We start from the raw sequence: 20,824 nt of genomic DNA, 5'->3' as shown, positions 1-20,824 counted from the left end.
TCCACATTGAAAGTCAGGCCTTGTAATAATGAGTACTGAAACACTGAAAAAAAACATGAAAATACAAATGAAGAGAGGCTATCGGGTAGTGCAGTGGTTAACAGGGCCACCTCACAGCAAGAGGTTCTCTGGTTCAGTTCTCATCTGGGGTGCATGTCTTCCCTGCATTCGTGTGAGTTTCATCCAGGTGCTCCTGTTTCCTCCCACATTCCAAAGGAATGCATGTGGAGCTTTTCTTCCCGGGCCTTTACTGAAATTAGGCTCTGTCCTAGTCAGACTTTCCCAGTCAAGAAATGTTCATCAAACATCTCTTGTCAGCTTTATACATGTTTGTTGCAGGGGGACGGATATGGGGGAGTACCCTACATCTGACAAACTTATATATATCAACTTCAGGTTCACCATATCTTGGAGAAAAGGGAATATTCAGAAAAATGGCAATCTTAGTCTTACTATGTGTAAGTCCAGATTTTCAGGTATTCAGTCATCAAGTTCTGGGACTTGTTATTGTGTATCACAATATTTTGAATGGTTACAGGTGAGAAATATTATTTACAGCTTCAGGGTACAACTATAGTGATCTTATTTGTATCAATTCACACAGATCTTTTTATGGTTTGTATTAAAATTGTGATTATTATCTACCCAACTGTAAAATAATAAAGTTTTGGCTAATGTCATCATGTGGCATTGCTACTTACTTGGTCGTTGGTTGATCTGGGGACCATGACAGGCTTTAAATATATTTATTAAATGCTTGAATAATACTTCACATGGAGCTCATCTTACACTAAAGGATGAAAATTATCCTACAGATTTTTATTGGATGTTACTGTAACTGAGCAACTGGATAACACTGTTTGTATATCCTTTTATAGAAAACCTTTTAACAAAAACTTGCTTTTGGGTGCAGACAGTTGTCACACATGGCATATTAGTCTATATCATATGAGCGAATCGCACAAATTGCGAACGCTCATAATATCGAATGTACCGGACCTCAAAGTGCTTTTTCTGAGATCACGGTACAGTAAAGAATGGGATATTTGCCCTTTTCTCACTGTAGTGCGATCTCAGAGTTGGAGTATATGTTTAGCGGGGGGTGGGGTGGGGTGCAGCCCCCCACAATAGGAAGTTCGAGGTCCGGTACATTCGATATTATGAGCATTTGTAATTTGTGCGATTCGCTCATATGATATAGACCCAGCACATTATACAAAATATTCCAATATCCCAGTTTATGCACTTAAAACACATTTGTTCCTGGAGTTAGAACACTGTGACATTATTATTATTATTATTATTATTATTGTTCTTGTTTGTTGTTATTATTGTTGTTATTATTATTATTATTATTATTATTATCAAGTATAGGTTTATTCATAGGTCATATCACCTCCATAGATAGATCAAATGATGCAACAAGCAGAATACATGATTACAAACTACTTACTGCATATAGCCAAAAGACATTGGATAGCACACTCCTGAATTAAACACAGATTTATCACTATGAATGGTAATAATATGTTGAAAATCAGGAAAGTCATTCAGAAATGTTGGCTTAGACTTGCTCATGCTTTCATTTATGAGTCACAGCTGACTCTTAAAGTGACCACACAGACAGACACTTTATATGCAGTTTTCCAGGCAAATGGGTAAAAGAAAGCAGGTAGCCAGGTTTTAATTCCATATCTCACATGTGCATATGCTCCCACATGTGCGCGCACACACACACACACACACACACACACACACACACACACACACACACACACACATACACTCAAATCTACGGAAAATTCAGAATCAGAAATCCTCTAGTGCGTGACTTTAAAATGTGGGTAGAAACTGAAGCACCCAGGGAAAATCTACAAAATGACATTCAGATTCTGAACAGAAGGAGTACCAGCTGAAAACCAAAGTGGAGAACTTCTTGCTATGAGGTGCAGTGATACCTGCTGCCCTACTATGCTGTCCTGGTCTATACTGCAAAGTAATAAATCCTTTACTGGCATATTTCCTGGTAAATATAGGCCTATTTTCAGAAAAGATAAAAATCCCAAACTGCTAGGATCCCACATGTATTTGTGAGATAAAAACATATTAATTCCAATTCTATCAGCACTCTTACTAATAGCATACCTAGAAATAATTGTGATGTATGCTCTCAGATCCTATCTTCAACCTTTTCCACAGTGAATACACATAAAATAGTTACCTTCTATTATTTAACATGTAGCATTGGCTGGATTATTTATTTAGTCTGATGTACCTGTTTGTCTCTCTGTATTGGATAAACATCAAACTCCAGGGACTTCCTCCTAGTAAGGAAAGGACATTGGGGTCAAATCAGAGATTGAAAAGTCACCCCTAGTGAAATGTTTGGCCCCATCATAAACCACAGAATCATCCACAAGTAAATGTGAATATTTTTTAAAGATACATTTTATTATTAAACCGTAGAAATAAGATAACAATCAGAAAAGTCTGAAAAGTGTCAATTAAATAGACCAAAGCTGATGCAGTTGAATTATTACAGATCAAAAGTTGCAACAAACATTCCAATACTTTTCAAAACTATGTGTAAGATTACTGTTTTTATAACAAAACCAAAGTATGTGCTAATAAACATGAAGATTTTTTTCAACATCAGCAGGCCCATGTTTCCATCCTCTGAAGATTATAGCTACACACATCACAGACGCCAGCTTAAGCCATAACCATTCCTTTCTGTATAAGGGAATTTGTGGGTCTCTGAAACCCAACAGCCAAAACATGACTTGCACTAGGAAGTGATTAACAATGACATTTGAAACCTCCAGCTCAGTTTTTTAAAGGGAAGATCATGCCTACTCAGTCAGGTAGACATCTTCAAAATGGTCACCAAGGCAATGGATGAGGGTAAAATGTAGCATACTACCAACCTTGACCTGACCAAAGCATTTGATACAATACCCCACTCACGCATTGGCATAAACCCCCATGTAACATGCTGAATTGCTTGCTGGCTTTCAAATAGGACCTAGAAAGTTAGGATAGGGGAGTGTAGCTTCGCACAGAGGCCATTCACTGGCAGAGTCCCTCAGGGCTCAGTGCCAGGTCCTCTGTTTTTTGGCATCTACTTCTCAGAAGTCAAGCCCAATGTCAAGGGCCTATAGCTGACCAAGTTTGCAGATGTTTTCAAACTGGGAGCAGTCATATAATCCCCCCAAGATGCAAATATCTTCCAGAAAGGGCTAATACAGGCAAATAACTGGTGCCATAGAGATAGTTTAAAAACTCAGTGCCAAGAAATGCATAATAGTACCCTTTGGGAAGTTGGCTACCTCAGGAAACTACCTATTGTTAACATACCCCTAACATTAGACCTAATAGTCATGGATTTGGGAATGTATATAGACAGTAACCTGGATTTTGACCAGCATGTGTCTAAGGTGGTAAGTAAATTATTCTGCACTGCTCAACTTGTAAGCCCGGATATGGCATCCAAAGCCAAGGAAGTCATTGTTCCCCTGTACTCATCCCTCATCAGTTCTATTATTGAATACAATGTCCCCTTCAGTATGTACCTGACTAGGCACATGCAACAACTAGAACATCCACAGAGGTTCCTCACAAAAAAATATATATATGGCTTTAACAACATGTTCTATGTGGATTGTTTCAAAACCCTATCCCCATACTCTGTCTCCTACAGTGACTGTTGAGGGGTGATCTATGTCTGGCATACAAGGCACCCCAGAATCCTGCTCTGACAGAACTCTTGCAAATCTGCAAAATAAATAGCATCAGATCTACCTGATCCATGAACTTAAACCTTGGTTGAGACATAAGACATTTTGGAGAGACAGTTATTTGTCTCAGAGAATATCCCTTCTTTGGAACAGATTTCCCATCTATATGAAGCAGACCTCTTCCTGACCCTATTCAAGTGTAACCTGGACTAGGGGATGGAAAATCAGAAATTTACCCCTGGTCTGTCATCTATATCACTAATAGATACAGGCAATCTGCAAATGTTTAATCACTCATGCTCTAGCTTATACATACCCCTAAAAATAACCTCCAGGGCACCAAACTTTTTGGATACATTTGGGATGCATGGTTAGGCTTAAAATGACCATTGTGGTTGCTAGTCTAGTGTAGACCTATGAGCCTAAGGAAAGATTTTTAGACAGGGCCCATCTGCACTCTTCTGTTACTATTGCCCATACATTAGGTGAAAGGAGATACAACCAAACTGTGTCCAAATAATTGTCTCGGTTTGAGGTACTCCTCCAGTACCTAGCATCCTTCCCCTCCCCTCTTCTATATAAATCTACACAGGATGTGCCAAAGTTGAATTAGCTTATACTGAGTAAAAGCAAGCATGGGAGTGAAACTGAAGTCCTTCTATGATGGTCATAGGATTATAGGCTTAGACAGACTTACTAGGCTATCAATATGTTAGGATTTAAAGAAGCCTAGCTTGACATTCCTATGGAAGTATTTAGCCCTTATATTTTACAAACAAATAATCCTGAGTCAGGCAATGTTAGAACATTTGCATATTCCCCTGTCCATAAGGGGCAGGGGTGCTAAACCAGGGGTGAATTTACAGTTATGTTAAGATACCTTCCTAATGTTCCTCCCCCAAACCAGGGAGCATGTGTTCCCATTTGAATTTCAGAGGTATAAAAGTGGTTTTATATTTCATGAATGCTTCATACCAAGTCACTACTGATCTTTGGGGCATACAAGGCTCCTTAAAAAACTTAGGTAGCCATCCGTTCGTTCTAGACGTACCATTAAAAGCAAAGGGGTGCTTACTGGTACCTGACGGAGAGTTCAGCTGTAGGCATTGCTGTCGCTTAATGAGTTGTAAGGGTATAGATTAATGCATTGACTGAAGAGAAATACAGAGACAAGCATATCTGTCATCAAGTCTTTCCAATACATAAAACTGCTAGCTATCCAGGGTACCATTATATATATAGAGGTACAGTCTCCCAAGACCTAGGGAGAGCACCATATTCTTTGCCAAGACCAGAGAATTATTATGGAGAGGTTCAAACCTTTCAACAAAGTCCAGACTTTGTCCTCCAGCCCGGCCAAGTCACAGATATTGTGCTTATCTTGACATCTCATGGGCCCTTTCTCTCAGTGCATCACTATCAGTTCAGCTAAGAGCCACACTGGCATAATGTGGGATCTAGCTTACCAAAAAGCGGTTATCTGTGCAACTTTAGCATAAGATGAAAAATCTGGTAACCCCAACCTCCCCTTGTCATGAGGAACAAAGAGTGTCTTCCTTGAAATTTTAGGGTGTTTACCCTCCTATTGGAAGGAAGCGATAAATTTTGTACTTCAATGTAGAAGAAGAGTAAGCTAATTTGTGCAGCTGCCATACCAAGAACAGAAGTTTCAGCAAACAACACATTTTAACCATGGCTATCCTGGAGAAAAAGGAAAGTTTGAGACTGGACAGTCTTGGAAGTGTTTTTTTTAATTTCCTCGAAACAACAGTTTGTATTCAGCATTATCAACTGTGCTTAGTCGGGTCTATATTAGAACATCGAAGTGTTAAAACATCAAATGTTCTAATATCGACCCCTATTCAGTGAATGCTTGAAATAGTGAAGCTGCAGAACACCGAATATTTTTCTAGGGAAAGTATTTGGTGGACCGTTTCTGCGGCTTCGCTATTTCCTCAACTGTGGTGCAAAGGTGACGGACCAGGTTAAGGTGAGTGTGCGAATGGACCGAGGTAAGGTGAGTGTGTGATAGTTAGGGTTCCTTAGGGTTAGGGAGCGGGTAAGGTGAGTGTGCATTAGTTAGGGACCTTAGGGTTAGGGAGCGGTTAAGGTGAGTGTGTGTTAGTTAGGGACCTTAGGGTTAGGGAGCAGGTAAGGTGAGTGTACATTAGTTAGGGACCTTATGGTTAGGGAGCAGGTAAGGTGAGTGTGCGTTAGTTAGGGACTTTAGGGTTTGGGTTGGGTAAAGGTAAGTGGATAGCTAGTAATGTATGTATGGTTTAGTGTAGGGTTTTGTGAAGTGTGTATGTGTGGATTATGTATTTTGGTGTGCTTGTGCTGTGTTTGTGTTTTCTCGGAACAGTGAATTTTTTCCCTTGGAAAAAATTTGCTGTTCTGAGTGTTCGAGTATATCACATTTCGAGATTCCAAGGTCAAGCTTATGGTGTTCGATATTTTGGAATTTTGATAATGTGATATAGACCCGCTTAGTCATAGTGTATATAAATACCTATATACTTGGTTGAATAAATGATAGGTAAAGGGGCTGTTTCCCACCTTAGCAACTGAATTTTAACCTCATTGTTTAAGGGGAATAGGGTTGATTTTTCTATATTTATTTTCAGACCTGAGTTTTTTTCATACTGTGGCAGGAAGGTTAAGGCCTTTGACAGGCTGGTCCCCAAGTTACTTAACCATATCACTCCTGCGGCAGTGCAACAGTTAGCATTGTTGTCTCACAGCAAGAAGGTCTCTGGTTCGATTCTCATTTGGGGTGCCTTCTGTGTGGAGTCTGCATGTCTTCCCTGTATTTGTGTGGGTTTTCTCTGAGTGCTCCAGTTTCCTCCCACATTCCAAAAACATGCATTAGGTGGATTGCACACTTTAAATTGGCCATAGGTGAGAGTATGTGTGCGAGTGAGTGGTATAAATGAACTACCACAGCAGGGCTAGTCACCTGGTGGCGTAAACCTTGGCTCAAGATGATTTTCACTGCGGAATCGACACCCCGACCACTTGTGCAAAATGGGAAAAGGGGTTGAGGACTGATGGGTGAATAGATCACTTCATCATCAGCAAACCATGAAGATATAACAGACTCCAACTAATTTACCTGGATACAACACTGAGAGTGGTTATGCCTCAGATAGTAATCAAAGGATTCAATAGCCAAGATAAACAACATGTTGGATAGAGGACATCCTTGTTGTGCTCCTTTCTGTAATCCAAACAGTGAAAACACCATGTGTTAGGTGGCAACCTGGACTAATGTTCAGCATATAATAACCTGCAGCACCTAAGATATGTCTCAGTCAGTCTATAGGCTTGGAGAATTTCCTACGAAAATGGTGGGTCTAGAGAACAGATGTCTTATGGTGCTCAAGAAATAATGCGGCCATAGGAAAGTAATGGGATTTGGGTCTAGCAAGTTATGTTATATTGATCCTTAAGTGATTTAGATCCACCTCACCTTGACTCTGTTTAACAAACCCTTACTACATGGAATGCACCAATGAAGGCAGCACACTTTTCAGGCACAAAACTAAAGCCTTTGCATAAATTTTAGTCTCTAACTGCAGAACTGAGAAAGGGTGGAAATCAGAAGGAGATGGTGAAGTCTTGTTTGATTACAGCATTCAAATTATTGTTGACAGCCTAGATGACTAGAGGAATAGGCCTCTCCTCTCTCCCACTGTAAATAATTTTAACAAAGATTTGCTTACAATCATTCTTAAATATTTATAAAATTCTTCCAGCAGACCTAGTCCTGGTATTTTTCCCATTAGAGAGGTGATGAATATATAACAAATTTTGGAAAAATTGCCACCCAGTCTAATTACTCCATCGATAAGATACTCCTAAGAGTTGAACCAGTAGACAGGGATCTGGGAAAATATGTGGACAATAATCTAGAGTTTGACCAACATGTGGCCAAGGTAGTAAGAAAGTAATTCTATTTCATTCAACTTATAAACCTTAAGATGCACGCACTCGAAACTCTCCTTAGCATGGAGAACATTGATATCTGTGCAGTAACAGAAACCTGGCTCAAGGCTCCCGAGAGCATCCCAGCACTACCAGGTTATACCTCATACCATGTTTTTCGGCCCCAAAACTTGGACCAAACCACAAAAAGAGGGGGAGTATCAATATTCGTCAAAGATACCCACACCTCCAGGTTGGTGACACAGCACAAAGCATCAGAGACTATCCATGTGCAATGAACAGTGGGTAAAACTGCCTTCCAGTTTATAGCCTGCTACAGACCACCCTCCCAAACCCAGGAACCCCACTCGGCCTTCCTGAGAACACTGGAAAATATGAAGGTCTCTCCAAACACCATTATATTGGGCGACTTCAACTACCCTAACATAGACTGGGAGCATTACTCTAGCTCCAACACCCTAGCCCAAAGGTTCCTAGAATTTATAAACTCAAATGCTATGGAACAACTTGTTGCCACTCCCACAAGAGGGGAAAACATACTGGACCTAATCATCACCAACAAGGGGACTCTATGCTCCAGACTAGAAGTGTATCCCTCACTGGTAAGATCAGACCATAAACTAATCTCACTAGATATTCACATCCCGACCCCAGCCCCTGCCCAGAAAACCACAGTGAAAAACTTCTCTAAAGCAAATTTCACACTCCTCAAAACCGAGGTGGAATCTTTCAAAGCCCCCGGGCCTGTGGAAAATACAGTCCAGACCGCAGAATCCTTTATAAATGCATTCCATGAACACCTTCAGGAATGCATGGATCATGCAATCCCAAATAAAACCAAGACCCAATCCTCCAAAGTTAGGCGTCCTGTCTGGTGGACCCCAGCCATAAACAAACTATACAATAGAAGGAGGAAGCTACTACACGATAGAGCAAAATCCCAAAAAGGGAAGGCATCTCTGATCAGTATTAGCAAAAAACTATGGGCACTCATAAAATCATCTAAGGCCAGCTTCGAGAGAAAAATTGCACATGACACTAAGGATAATCACAAGGCTTTCTTTAGTTATGTTAGGAACCTGGGTGTGAATTCACAGATATGATCAGAATTAGTCCAAAATGACAAAAAATACACCAAACCCACAGACATTGCCAACATCCTAGCTGACAGGTTCAGTGCAAACTTCTCCCCCCCTTCCCCACCAAAAGGGCAAATATCTATCCCAGCAGAGTGCTGCCCCCCTGACATCTCAGATGCTCAGGTAAGAGCCGCCCTCTCCAAAGCAAAAAACACAGCATCAATGGGACCAGATGGTGTCCCGGGCTGCATCCTACATGAACTCCAAGAAGAACTAAACCCAAACATAAAACTACTGTTCAATCTCAGCCTTACTACAGGATATGTACCCAAAGAGTGGCGTACTGCAACAGTGGTCCCTCTCCACAAAGGTGGTGCCTCAACGGATCCTGGAAACTATCACCCCATAAGCTTGACTAGCTTGGTCTGCAAAGCTATGGAAAGGATCATCATGGACCTCATAAATAAAGATATTGGGGACCTATAGACACTGGATCCTACCCAGTTCGGCTTTGTTAAGGGCAGATCCTGCCTCTTAAACCTGGTTGATTTCTTTGAAACAGTCACCAAGGCCATTGACGAGGGGAAGGTGGTCTGCACAGCCTACCTGGACCTTGCAAAAGCCTTCGATACAATACCCCACTCGGGCATTATAGATAAGCTCACCAGCTTAAATATAAACCCCTATGTCACTAGATGGGTTGCAAACTGGCTCAAAGACAGAATCCACATGGTTAGAATTGCTGGAGCCATGTCAAACTCCAAACCAGTTACAAGTGGCATCCCACAAGGCTCAGTCCTGGGACCTCTCTTGTTCAGTATATATTTCTCGGAGGTACAGGCTAACACGGAAGGACTGTGGCTGACCAAGTTTGCAGATGACTGTAAACTGGGTGCCATAATCGACTCTCCAGCCAACACAAGCATCCTACAAAAGGGCCTCATAGAAACAGACAACTGGTGCCAGAGCCATGGTCTCAAGCTAAATGCCAAAAAGTGTATAGTCATCCCCTTTGGCAAAAACAAAGTGCCCACAAATTACCACATAGGTGGTAATCCATTAAGTACGGAAGAAGTAATTAGGGACCTGGGGACCCAAGTTGATAGCAATCTCTCATTTGACAACCACGTGGCCAAAGTGGTTAGAAAAACATTTTATATAGCCCACCTAATCATGAAGGGATTCACATCTAGATCAGGGGAGGTCATCGTGCCTCTTTACTCATCCCTCATCAGGCCCATAATTGAGTACAATGCCTCTTTTGGGGTGTACCTTACCAGACACCTGCAGCAACTGGAAAGACCCCAAAAGTACCTCACCAAGAGGATCAAAGGGCTCAAACAGATGCCATATGCTGCCCGGTTAAAGAAACTCCAGCTCTACTCAGTGGCATACCGCCTGCTCAGAGGCGATCTGTGCCTGACATATAAAGCCATGTCCAACCCGGAATTAATGGACATGCTGCACCTCAGAAAATCCAAATCCCATCGAGCTACGGGCTCGAGAGACTTAAACCTCAGCACTGAAATAAATAGGACATGCTGGAGGGACAGATTCATAACCCATAGGCTCCCTTCACTCTGGAATACAATCCCAGTCCAGGTTAGGCAGAGTCCCTCATTGACTCTCTTCAAGAGGAATCTTGATGAGTGGATGGGAGATAGTAAGTTTACCCCGGGTATCACTTCTTTGTCACTGTTAGACAGAGGCACAGTATACTAACCTCGAAAAAGGGCATAGCAAAATTCATTTAAAATGGGTGGCGAAAGCCAAACACACTCTGGCTAGGCTTATAAATGCCCTAGGGCAGATAACCTAGTATGAACCTATGAACCTATGAACCTATGAGTAAGGGCATGGTACCTTGGTCCAAGGAAGTCATAATGCAACTTTATTTGACCCTTATCAGGCCCTTCATTGAGTATAATGCCCCCTTCAGCATGTACCTGACCAAGCATATCCAACAGTTGGAATACCCACAAAGGTTTCTTACTAGGATAATCCAGGGTATAAACACATTGTCCTATACAGATTGCTCTAAAACCCTGTCTCTATACTCTGTCTCCTATATGTTACTGAGAGGTGATCTATGGAGCTTTTGTACAGCCACAAAATGAACAGCATCAGAAACACTAGATCCAAGGATTTAAATTTTGCTTGTGACATAAATAAGACATATTGGTAAGACAGATATGTGTCTCAGAGGATCCCCATGCTCTGGAAGAGGCTCCCCATCCATATGAAGCAGAGTTTATACCTAACCCTATTTAAGCTTAATCTTGACCAATGGATGAAATCAGATATTCTCCCTGTGTCTGGCCCCCAAGTCTCTGATAGATAGAGGCAAACCAAACTAACACCTACCCCCCCACATAACCTCTAGAAATTTCTGAGCTAACATACTCCCTTCTAATAAACACCCATGATTAATAATATAATCAGGTTGGATTGCATGGCTAGGCTTATAAAGGCCCTAGTGGTCCATTAGCCTAGTATATAACTATGAACCTATGAGTCTAATACTAAAACCTATCTCTTCTACTGTTAGAGGCCAGTTAAGAATCTGTTGCTCTAAAGCTCCAGTCTGGGGAAGTCTGGCCTGCTGTAGGAAGGTACTCCAATGGTCAGAGAATTGATCACTTGTCCGACTGTAAAGTTTGCTAAAATATTGCTTACCACAATTATTTATTTTTTGTGTGTCCCATAACACCTTTCCATTATCTGGTTTCATAGCTGTGATGGGAATCTCCCTTCTCTGTTCAACTAGTTCATTAGCAAGAAGTTTTTGGAGATATGAGACTCTTAGCCCAGTCATAGTTTTGCCATCTTTCCAATTCACTATGACCACTGTTCAGCTGAGAGGCCCTACATTTTTTTCTAAGCTGCTGGATCTGCTTGCTGAGCCGTATTTTATCCGGCCCTCCCCAGTCTTCTAATCTCCTGATTTCCACCTCACTTTGTCTGACTTTACCTTTCTGTAAAGCTCTCTGTTTTTTTTTTTTTTTAAATCCCCTCCAGTCAATCACTTTCTGAAAAGGTCTTTGAAATTTTCCCAGTTTGTAAAGACGTCCCTCTTCCTGAATTTGCATTCTTCCCAGGCATCCTCACTAGGAACCACTTCCTAGGGGTTGGGGAATGGCATAATGGTTAAAGTGTTTACCTCACAGATACAAGATACAGAATTTGATTCTTACCTTTGAGAAGCTGGCTAGGCTTAAAATGGCATGAAAAGGCAACTCCCCCAGTACTTACCTATGAATCTGTGACTCTATTATATCATCCTAATTTGCTCACTGTTGTGTTATACAGTCTTAGACATGTTCTTTAAGACTTAGTGAACCACATCCATCATTCATTTTTGATCTAATACCTTTGTCATCCAAGGAATTGTATTAGATTTTTTATATGGCAAAATGGAGATTTACACTTTTTATTAAGAAAAACACATTTGCCTGCAATGGCTTTTCTATTTAAATCTATGATGTACTTTTTTTTCCAGGCTTCAAAATTTTCTGAAGCTCTCCAATAACTACTGCAGGGGTTACAAAGAGTACAGCAGCAGAAAAGTAATCCTGCTGCCCCATGCATGCCACTTTGCAGTGTTTAGCTGTACAAATATAGCTCATATGTATGAATAACAGATATATTCTTTTTATATCTTACCAGAGTTACCTCTATGACAAGTCTTTGAATGGGTATTACTTCTGCATCTACCAGAACTGAATCAATTCACAGTGTTTAAAGATACATCTAGTGCTATGTTTGAGGCAGTATGGTTGGAAAACAAAATGTAGCCTGAACAGAAATCAAGATAATTTAGCAAACCAGGCAGTACTGACAAGGAATGTGTTGTATCTTCCAAACTAATGAAAGAGACATCACACACAGCATCCATTTAATGTGTAGAAGTTAGGAGCATTGTCATGCAGAAAACACTAATGAAACATATTTTTACATGTAAACTTTTGGATTTGTTTGCTACAGATGCTAATTTGTGAGTGACATAACACCATCAAACCTGCTACTGGGTGGCACTGTGGCTGAAGTGTCCCAATAAGCTTTTGGCCTCAAGGTTTCACTAGCAGTATTGGGAGAATTACATTCATTTGAACATGTCATACGTTATTATAGGAGAGCACTAAAAGTCATCCTTCTGTGCTCTAGAAGGTAGAATTTTAAAGACAACAGCTTTGTTGTTTTACATTGCAGACCTTATTAAAATGTCAGAAGCATATCTCACATGGTTTCAATGACAATATACTCAAGTATTAGAACATTCAAATGAAAATCTTTGCAGTTTTATGACTATCTTAAAATTTTGAAAATTTATCTCAGATGAAAGATTGCATCTTATACCTCAAAGGGTTTGTCACACTATTTTTGAAATGTGCTATTCTATTTAAGTTCTGGCAATGTGATGTTGTGGTGTGCCACAGAATTTTCAGAAGTTATTCCAACTCTTAAAATTCCACAGACCAAAGCATAGCTGTCATCCAGTCCCTGACTATTCTGTCAGTGACAAACACATGACAGGTGTACAGCAGTCTGCCAAAGATTCAATATTTGTAAAAGGGATGTGGAGGATTAATACACTGGTTATACCTACTGTACATCAGTCATGCAATACCTTCACTCTGAACCTGTAAAAACACTTTATCAAATTTATAGATCCAAGCTATAAACTTTCATTTCTTAGGACCCCCCAGAAACCATAAAGGTACTTTCACTGGAAAATATTAGCATCTGCCCAAACATTCAGCCATTACAATTTGACTGTTAAATACTAATCACAAAAAAAAAATCAAGAAATCTAATCAATGCCTTTTGTGCTTTGTTTTTGCTTTTCATAAGGTAGGTGTACATACAGGGAAGCAAACCATTTCCAAATGTACAGCTGCATTTACTAGAGTCTACTATAATTCCAGAGGAAGGCTTTGGGCTTTTTTAGAGGCTCATTATAGTATGTTCAACTTAAGCAGGGATGACTTCTGCTTTTTTTTTTTTGTTTTCTTTTTTTTTCACCTGAACAGTAATCCCAACAGCCATTTGTCAAGATGCTACTTGGTTCACATTCCATATATTTACCAAGCACTATAAGTTGGATGCAGTCTCCAAAACGCTGCTGGTGATGCTACGGCAGATGTCTAATGCATGCTTCCTGCAGTCTCCTCCTAAATTTTACATGCATAGCTTGAATTGCTCACCCATCGAGTACTAGAAAGACATCCAGGATGTAATGTTATGGTTGTGTGAGTTCCTCAACATAACAAACACCCTTTTACACTGATATTCTCCCCTTTCCTTTCTATAGCATCCTTTTCTTGAAGGAATGTTGTTCTGTGTTGTTAGTGATGGTGTGTTGTTTAAATCTGCTAAATGATGACACTTGGACTTAGGCCAGGAATGCAAAGAAACTATGTTGAAATGTGATGGTGTTTCTCTGCAGAGTGGAATCAGTGTCAGTAAACTGATTGAAGCAAAGAAGAAGGCTATTGCAAAGAGAAAGAAGACACTCGAGCATGAGAGAGAAAAGGCTAAAAAGGAAGAAAAGAAACAACAGGTGTGTGCATTTCCTTTGTCAAAACAATATGGCCTTTTTATGCAGTTAACTATTAATTATATAAAGCACATTTACAATGGCAAATAAATATGAATATAACACAGTGAAATACTAATTAATGCCAATGTTTCACAGTGTTTGGTTCTGGTTCATTTCCTAGGATAGATAGAGGTCAGATATAGGATGGATGTAGAAGAAATTCAAGTACAGCTTCCACTTTGACCTATCCTTGAAGCTGAACTTCTTCTCCATCCATCCTGTCTCTAACCCCTTGCCATCCTAATTTCTCCCTCTCTAATTCTTCTTCCTCTTTTATCCACTGTGCTATCTACATCATTAAGAGGATTACTGGCCTCAAACAAATGCCCTACACTGACCGCCTCAAAAAACTCCAGCTTTACTCCGTAGCATATCGCCTACTCTGAGGTGATCTCTGCCTAACATATAAAGCTATGTCAAACCCAGAGCTGTTGGACATGCTACACCTAAAGAAATCCCAATCCATCCAAGCTACACTCTCTAGGGACCTAAACCTTGTCACCACAATAAACAGGACACACTGAAGGGATAGATTCCTGTCCCAGAGACTTCCTATACTCTGGAACAAGCTACCCATCTATGTCAAGCAAAGTTCTTCATTAGCACTCTTCAATAAAAATTTTGATGAGTGGATGGGAAATAGGAAATACACCCCAGGGATCACTTTTGTGTCTATGCTGGACAGTGACACAGAAAAATAACTTTCTTGGGTGGCGTAAGCTATGGTACCTTGCTGGCTAGGCTTATGTAGGCCCTTGGGCCGAAAGCCTAGTACCTACCTATGAACCTTATATTTCACTGTTGCCATATATTCTTTATTTCTAACTTTCATTACTGATATGTTCAATTTATGAACATACATATGTATTTTGTAATTGTTTTGTATATGCATTCAAGAATATCTATGTACAGCTGATTTTTGTTATCTCTGTTGTACAACTGGGAGGCTTTTCTCCCAATACCTCCACTAAATCTCAGTAAGATTATTCCCAGTCAACAAATGTTAATAAATACATTTCCTCTCCAAGGAGCCCTTTGCATGTGTTGGCTTCCTATCACGTCTCAAAGATATGGAAATAGATGAATTGGTTTCTCTCTAAATTGGTTTTGTGTGTGTGTGTGTGTGTGTGTGTGTGTGTGTGTGTGTGTGTGTGTGTGTGTGTGTGCGCGCGCGTGCATGTATGTGTAGATGTGTGTGCTCCCATGCAAGCACACATGTTCACATGCACATGCCCATATACCTGTGTGCTCATGCCTGATGGACTGGCATCTCATATTCTCTGCCCTCTCACCATTGATTTTTGGGATAAATACTGGATCCCCATGACCCTGTACGCATTAAAGAGGGTACTGTAAAATAAATGAAAAGAAAATTATATTAAAGCTGTATAATTATAATAGGTCACCTCCACTAAGAAGAGTGCACTGCAACATAATTAAATAATACCTGCCAGGAAGAAGAAACTTGACATGACAAGAAGTAGCAAATGACACAATTAGTAAAATTACAATTTCTTCAAATGACCAAACTGGATATCATCATATGAAACTACAGGTATGAGTAGGGCTAACATAGAAGACATACTACTGGTAAGCGAGCTATGGCAAGATATACTAAGGAAAAAGATTTCCAAACCCTCATGCAGATGCAGTGCAATTAAGGCATGTAGGATTTCCAATCATTTTTTTTTGTTCCCTAGTGCTGGCCAACCATCAGTTCTCTGCAATCTACTGCTACTCTAGGCCCATTCATTCCCTGACAGGCAAGAACCAATCATAGAGTCATCATTCTGTCATTTTTCTTTCTTATGTCCTAATTCTGCCCCATTGAAGTTAACATGAACACCCAGCTCACAGAAAAATGCCTAGCTACACCCTCTTCTAATGTGTGCATGCTTCTACACACATGCTTTGAGAGCTACCATCACCAACTTGACTGGACCAAGCCCAAGTTCTCAGTTTATGTCCCTAGTGTCTGCATTGTGGCAATTGGCCGACAGGAACCACCTATAATTTCCCCCGAAGATGAGTGAATCAGCAGCAGCTCTCTTACTTCCTTGCTCCCCTTGTAGCTCTTCAACTGCCTGAGTCATGAGCTGAACACAGCACCCTAGAGAAAAGTCAGGGGTTTGTACCTCTATTTCATGAACCTGGTATAATGCTGAATGGTAAATGTAGGATTTATAAAAAAACTAAGATTTTTAGAAAACTGTTTCACGACTTACCCTCATAATAAGCTTCATTCTATTCTAAAACCCTGGTCCTCATTACCTAATCAATGTTAACACTCTGACCTACACTTTCATGTATTTCTCCAATCCCTTTATTGAATAGTCTGCCTTTGATACTCACATTATCCACTCATAAGCATTCATCCCTAAAGGAACTGGTCTCCCAATTTATTTCACAGTATTGTTTTACGCATGTATTTAAAATGTAAATAATTATGCCCTTATTAGTATGATACTCTACTATGTTTATCACCTTTGTATGACCTTGTTGACTTAAAGTCATACATTCATTTTTTTATATAATTTACTACTGATAATATTTGACTGATATCTTAACTTTGCACATTTATTTGTAGATAATCTATTGATGTATAAGTGTTGTTTTAAGTGCAGCTTTCCTCCCAGGGACTCCCCAGAAAAGGGTAGCTTTTGTTTAGTTGGACTATTCTGAGTAAGAAATGTAAATAAATGAATACAAAGAGAGATAGATAGATAGATAGATAGATAGATAGATAGATAGATAGATAGATAGATACAGAAATAGAGAGATACATTCTCAATAGAAAATCACATCTTAACTTCCTCCCACACTAGAGACTGATGAGAATGCTTTGTTTACTGTAAGCGTACATGTACAGGAAAAGTAAGAGTATCAGCTTGGGACTGAAATTGAGTTATAACTTTAATTTGTATGTAATTTCTTTGAAGAATAGAAGCAGCCATTGTATTACAGTGACTTTTGGTGTACTAGATTCTGCCGACAGAAAACAATAAAAGTTTAAATACAGTTGGCAATCTTCACTTTTTTGAGCATTTGGGGAAAGGTACTCTTCTTAGGCAGGTGAATCTTAAAGTCTTAATTTAATTTGTATGTCAATATGTCTAGTTAATCTATACAGCATGTATATATTTCATTGCAATTAGATTATACAAATATATCAAAAAAAAGAAATGGTATTTGTAATAATTCTAATTCTTTTCAAGTAAGGAAGAAAACACTGATTCCAAGCATAGACCTTCCCAATTAATGTTTATATTACCAGTGAACCTAATATTGTATCTCTGAAGTACATATTAATAAAAGAGACCAATTAATTATTCAAGAGGACATCAGCACCTGGTTTTGTGACATAAAAGGATACAGCAGTGGCTATGCCCAAGCAACAGGCATTTGGCAAGTGGCTGGGTCACTGGAGGTGCCAGGAAGTGGAGATGGGAAGGAGCTGCTTCTTGCCATCTCACACAGGGAGGGAGGGAGAGAGGAGTTTCTCCCTACAACCAGATGATACTAAAATCATGAAGCAGATTGCAATTAGCATTCCTACATTAAAGGGGGGAATGGAGCTAACTGTTGTTATGCGGGATGATGCATGTGATATTGTTACCTCTTCCCAATTAGGGCATACAAAAAAATCCTCTGGTGTGCAAGAAAGCATATGTGACACTATTAGCTTCCCCACTTCAACCCATCTCTCCTTCCCAACCTGCCACTTGTTCCAGTCCCAAAGTATAATACCAGGGACATTAAGGTAAAAGGAGCAATAGGAATAGTCCCAGAAAGCAACTGATAGTCAACTGGAGGGCACACAAAGGGGGCAAAAAAAAAAACAAGATGTCAACTGTTGTTAACTTAATGACTGACCACTTTGAAAACAGAAAAGTAAGATGAAAGGGAGGAAGAAATTGTATAAATCTAGAAGAATTTTGTTGAATATGGCTGTCTATTGAATAAATCATCCAGTGCACAAAAATTTTTTATCCCTTAGGGGGAAATTATGTTTTCTAAAAAAGGTGTCATTCTGCAGGATTTAAAGTTGCTGAGAAACATTATAACTAGGTGGGTATATTGTGAAGACTGGTTCAGAATTCACTCTCCTGACATTTCCAAATGAATTTAAAAGAAACTTGGGATAAAAAAAATTGCTGTCAGAATTTCAGTCCCTAGACATAAAGAGCCAAAGAAGTAGGATTTGTTTTCTAAAATGCTTTGTCAGCGTAGCAGTATGCCTTATGAAATGCTCAAATTACTATGGTTGGTTATCATACTGATGTTTAAAAGATTCTGAGTTTAAGATGTGGAATGACATGGACAAGTCAGTTATGCTTAATTAGTATATGTGTAGAATGGCTTATGCTACTGTGTATTTTTCAGTAATGAAGTGGAACCAAGCTAGGCCTGAGGGGCGGCCCTGGCCTCAAAGCACAGCAGCAGCTTATAGACCTATCCCAGTTGCTCAAGCCTAATAGCTCAGAACTGCAGTTGTTTCAGTGCTGTTGTTTGCTTTTCATAGAAATAGTATCTTAATGCTTGAACTGTAATTTATTTTCAGTGGCATTTTCTTGTAACCCAAGTAATACAAATAAAACCACTACTTAAAGGCAAACACTTTAATAATGAGAGCTTTCATCTAATACAACAAAGACTTCCTCAGATCTGAGAGAGTTTTTATTACGTTAAATGACATTCTCATTACTAAACTGTTAGATTTTGAATAATAGTTTTGTTTGCATTATTTTGACTTGGTTTACTGCTGACAGTATTGTCCCTGTTCATAGTTTTATTCTTGTAGTTGCCCCCCCCCCACCCCCACCCAAGGAAACACAGTGATACTGATATTTCCCTGTCTGTCAGTGATTACACTTTCTCTAAGGTACAGTAACTTCAGGCTGACAATTACAAAGCAAGGAACTGTAAGGAAAACCCTCCCTACATGCTGGGTGCACAGGGGCTTATTCAAATGAAAAAAAAAAACAGTTCTTTAATTTTGTATCATATGATTATAACTTGACAAATCTGAGTATCTCTTTTACAAACATTTGTGCAGTGGACCTGTCTTATGAGGGGATGCTACAATGGCAAAGATTAGGGTTCTTCCCATTTCTCATTTGGTCCTTTTTGTTCCAGACACATATATTCTGATTTTGAAATGGGAAAACAAAGGTAAGACCAAATAAAATGAGTGGATTTATTTGCATATTTCTACAGATTATTTTTATTCTAGCACAAGCAGCACATGAAAGCGTCTTTTTTAGACAAATAAAGGGCTTTTAGTCCTAAGCATTTTGGCAACCGGTCTCAAAACCTGGATCCTGTAACAGGGGTTATGGTGCTTTCATAAGTTTCTCAAGTTTTAAAGGCCAGAAATCAGTTAAATCTGTTACCACTGCCTCTGGCAACAGTAACTCTTCTAAATAAATTCAGTCCTGTTCTTGTACCTGTGATTCAGCTCTGTCTACTCTCCATCCTCACAGCTTCTTCCTTTATCCCTTAACTTGCTATTCTATAGACCTTCTCACTGAGAGGTAGGGTATTCCTTTTTTCAAGCAAACTAGAACTAGAATTCCCTCAGACTGATAGCCACAGGAAATTTAAAGCCCAGGATACAAGAGAAACAATGTCTTTCAAAGTTTCTATAGCAGCCTACTTTCAAGACTTAAAGAGTATTTATTTTCAGTGTAAGGAGCAGGATAGCAAACAAAGGTTTTTGGCTACAAAGAAGGATAGACCCTTTCTGGACTTGGCCTCTCTAAACAATTGTATCAGAGAAATAAAGTTCAAAATCATCTTTCTTCACTGACTTTTCTGTCTTCTCTCCCAGGAAGTTTTATGAGTACCTTGCCATCTCACAGGAGGTTTCTCAGGTTTGTGATGGGAGAAAGCACTTTCAATCTTATGGCTCTATGCTTTGCCTTAAAATTGTATGCAGGATATTCACCAAATGGCTAGCTACTGTTGTTTGCAGGATAAAGGGATTATGCAGTTGTCCTTACCTGAATGACTGATCCAGCTTAACTCCTAATCACAGCTGATGGATAGTCTTTAGATAGTTATTGCCCTTGTAGATTCTATAGAACTTCCCATCATCGTGAAGAAGTCAGAGCTGCATCCATCATAAAAACAGACATTACTGGTAACCTTAAAGAATACAGTGAAAAAGGTATTTCTGGTTCAAATAGGTTGACAGACATTGTCAGTTTCTTTCGCTGGGCAGTATCACAAACATCTATCTCAGCAAGGGATTCTGTAAACATATAGACTGATATCAGCCAGCAATCATGATAATCATGACAGTGCAGCACACAATGGAATTTTAGGACCACATTGCAAGCAATGAATAAAGCTATGCTGTCACAACACAAACCATAATTCCATCTGGACCACATAAAAAGAGGGATGTTGAAGGAGAAGTATATAGTTTTAATTCATTGTCACCCTGCATAAAGTGATTTTAT

At 39.6% G+C, this 20,824-nt stretch overlaps 1 protein-coding gene across 1 annotated transcript in view; it reads left to right on the top strand.

The window, feature by feature from the left end:
• LOC122807521 (solute carrier family 26 member 6-like) overlaps positions 1–20,824 on the top strand; it is a 1,069,142-nt gene that overhangs the window by 968,606 nt on the left and 79,712 nt on the right. The window contains exon 15 of the mRNA XM_044078446.1: positions 14,208–14,321. Within this exon, the coding sequence (XP_043934381.1) occupies positions 14,208–14,321 (114 nt within the window). The remainder of the gene's footprint in view (positions 1–14,207; positions 14,322–20,824) is intronic.

Source organism: Protopterus annectens, chromosome 7.part1 (assembly GCF_019279795.1).
Source record: "Protopterus annectens isolate FY-2018-M chromosome 7.part1, PAN1.0, whole genome shotgun sequence".
Taxonomy (NCBI): Eukaryota; Metazoa; Chordata; order Ceratodontiformes; family Protopteridae; genus Protopterus; species Protopterus annectens.
Note: the sequence above shows the minus strand (reverse complement) of the source record. Positions and strands in the feature narration are given on the sequence as shown.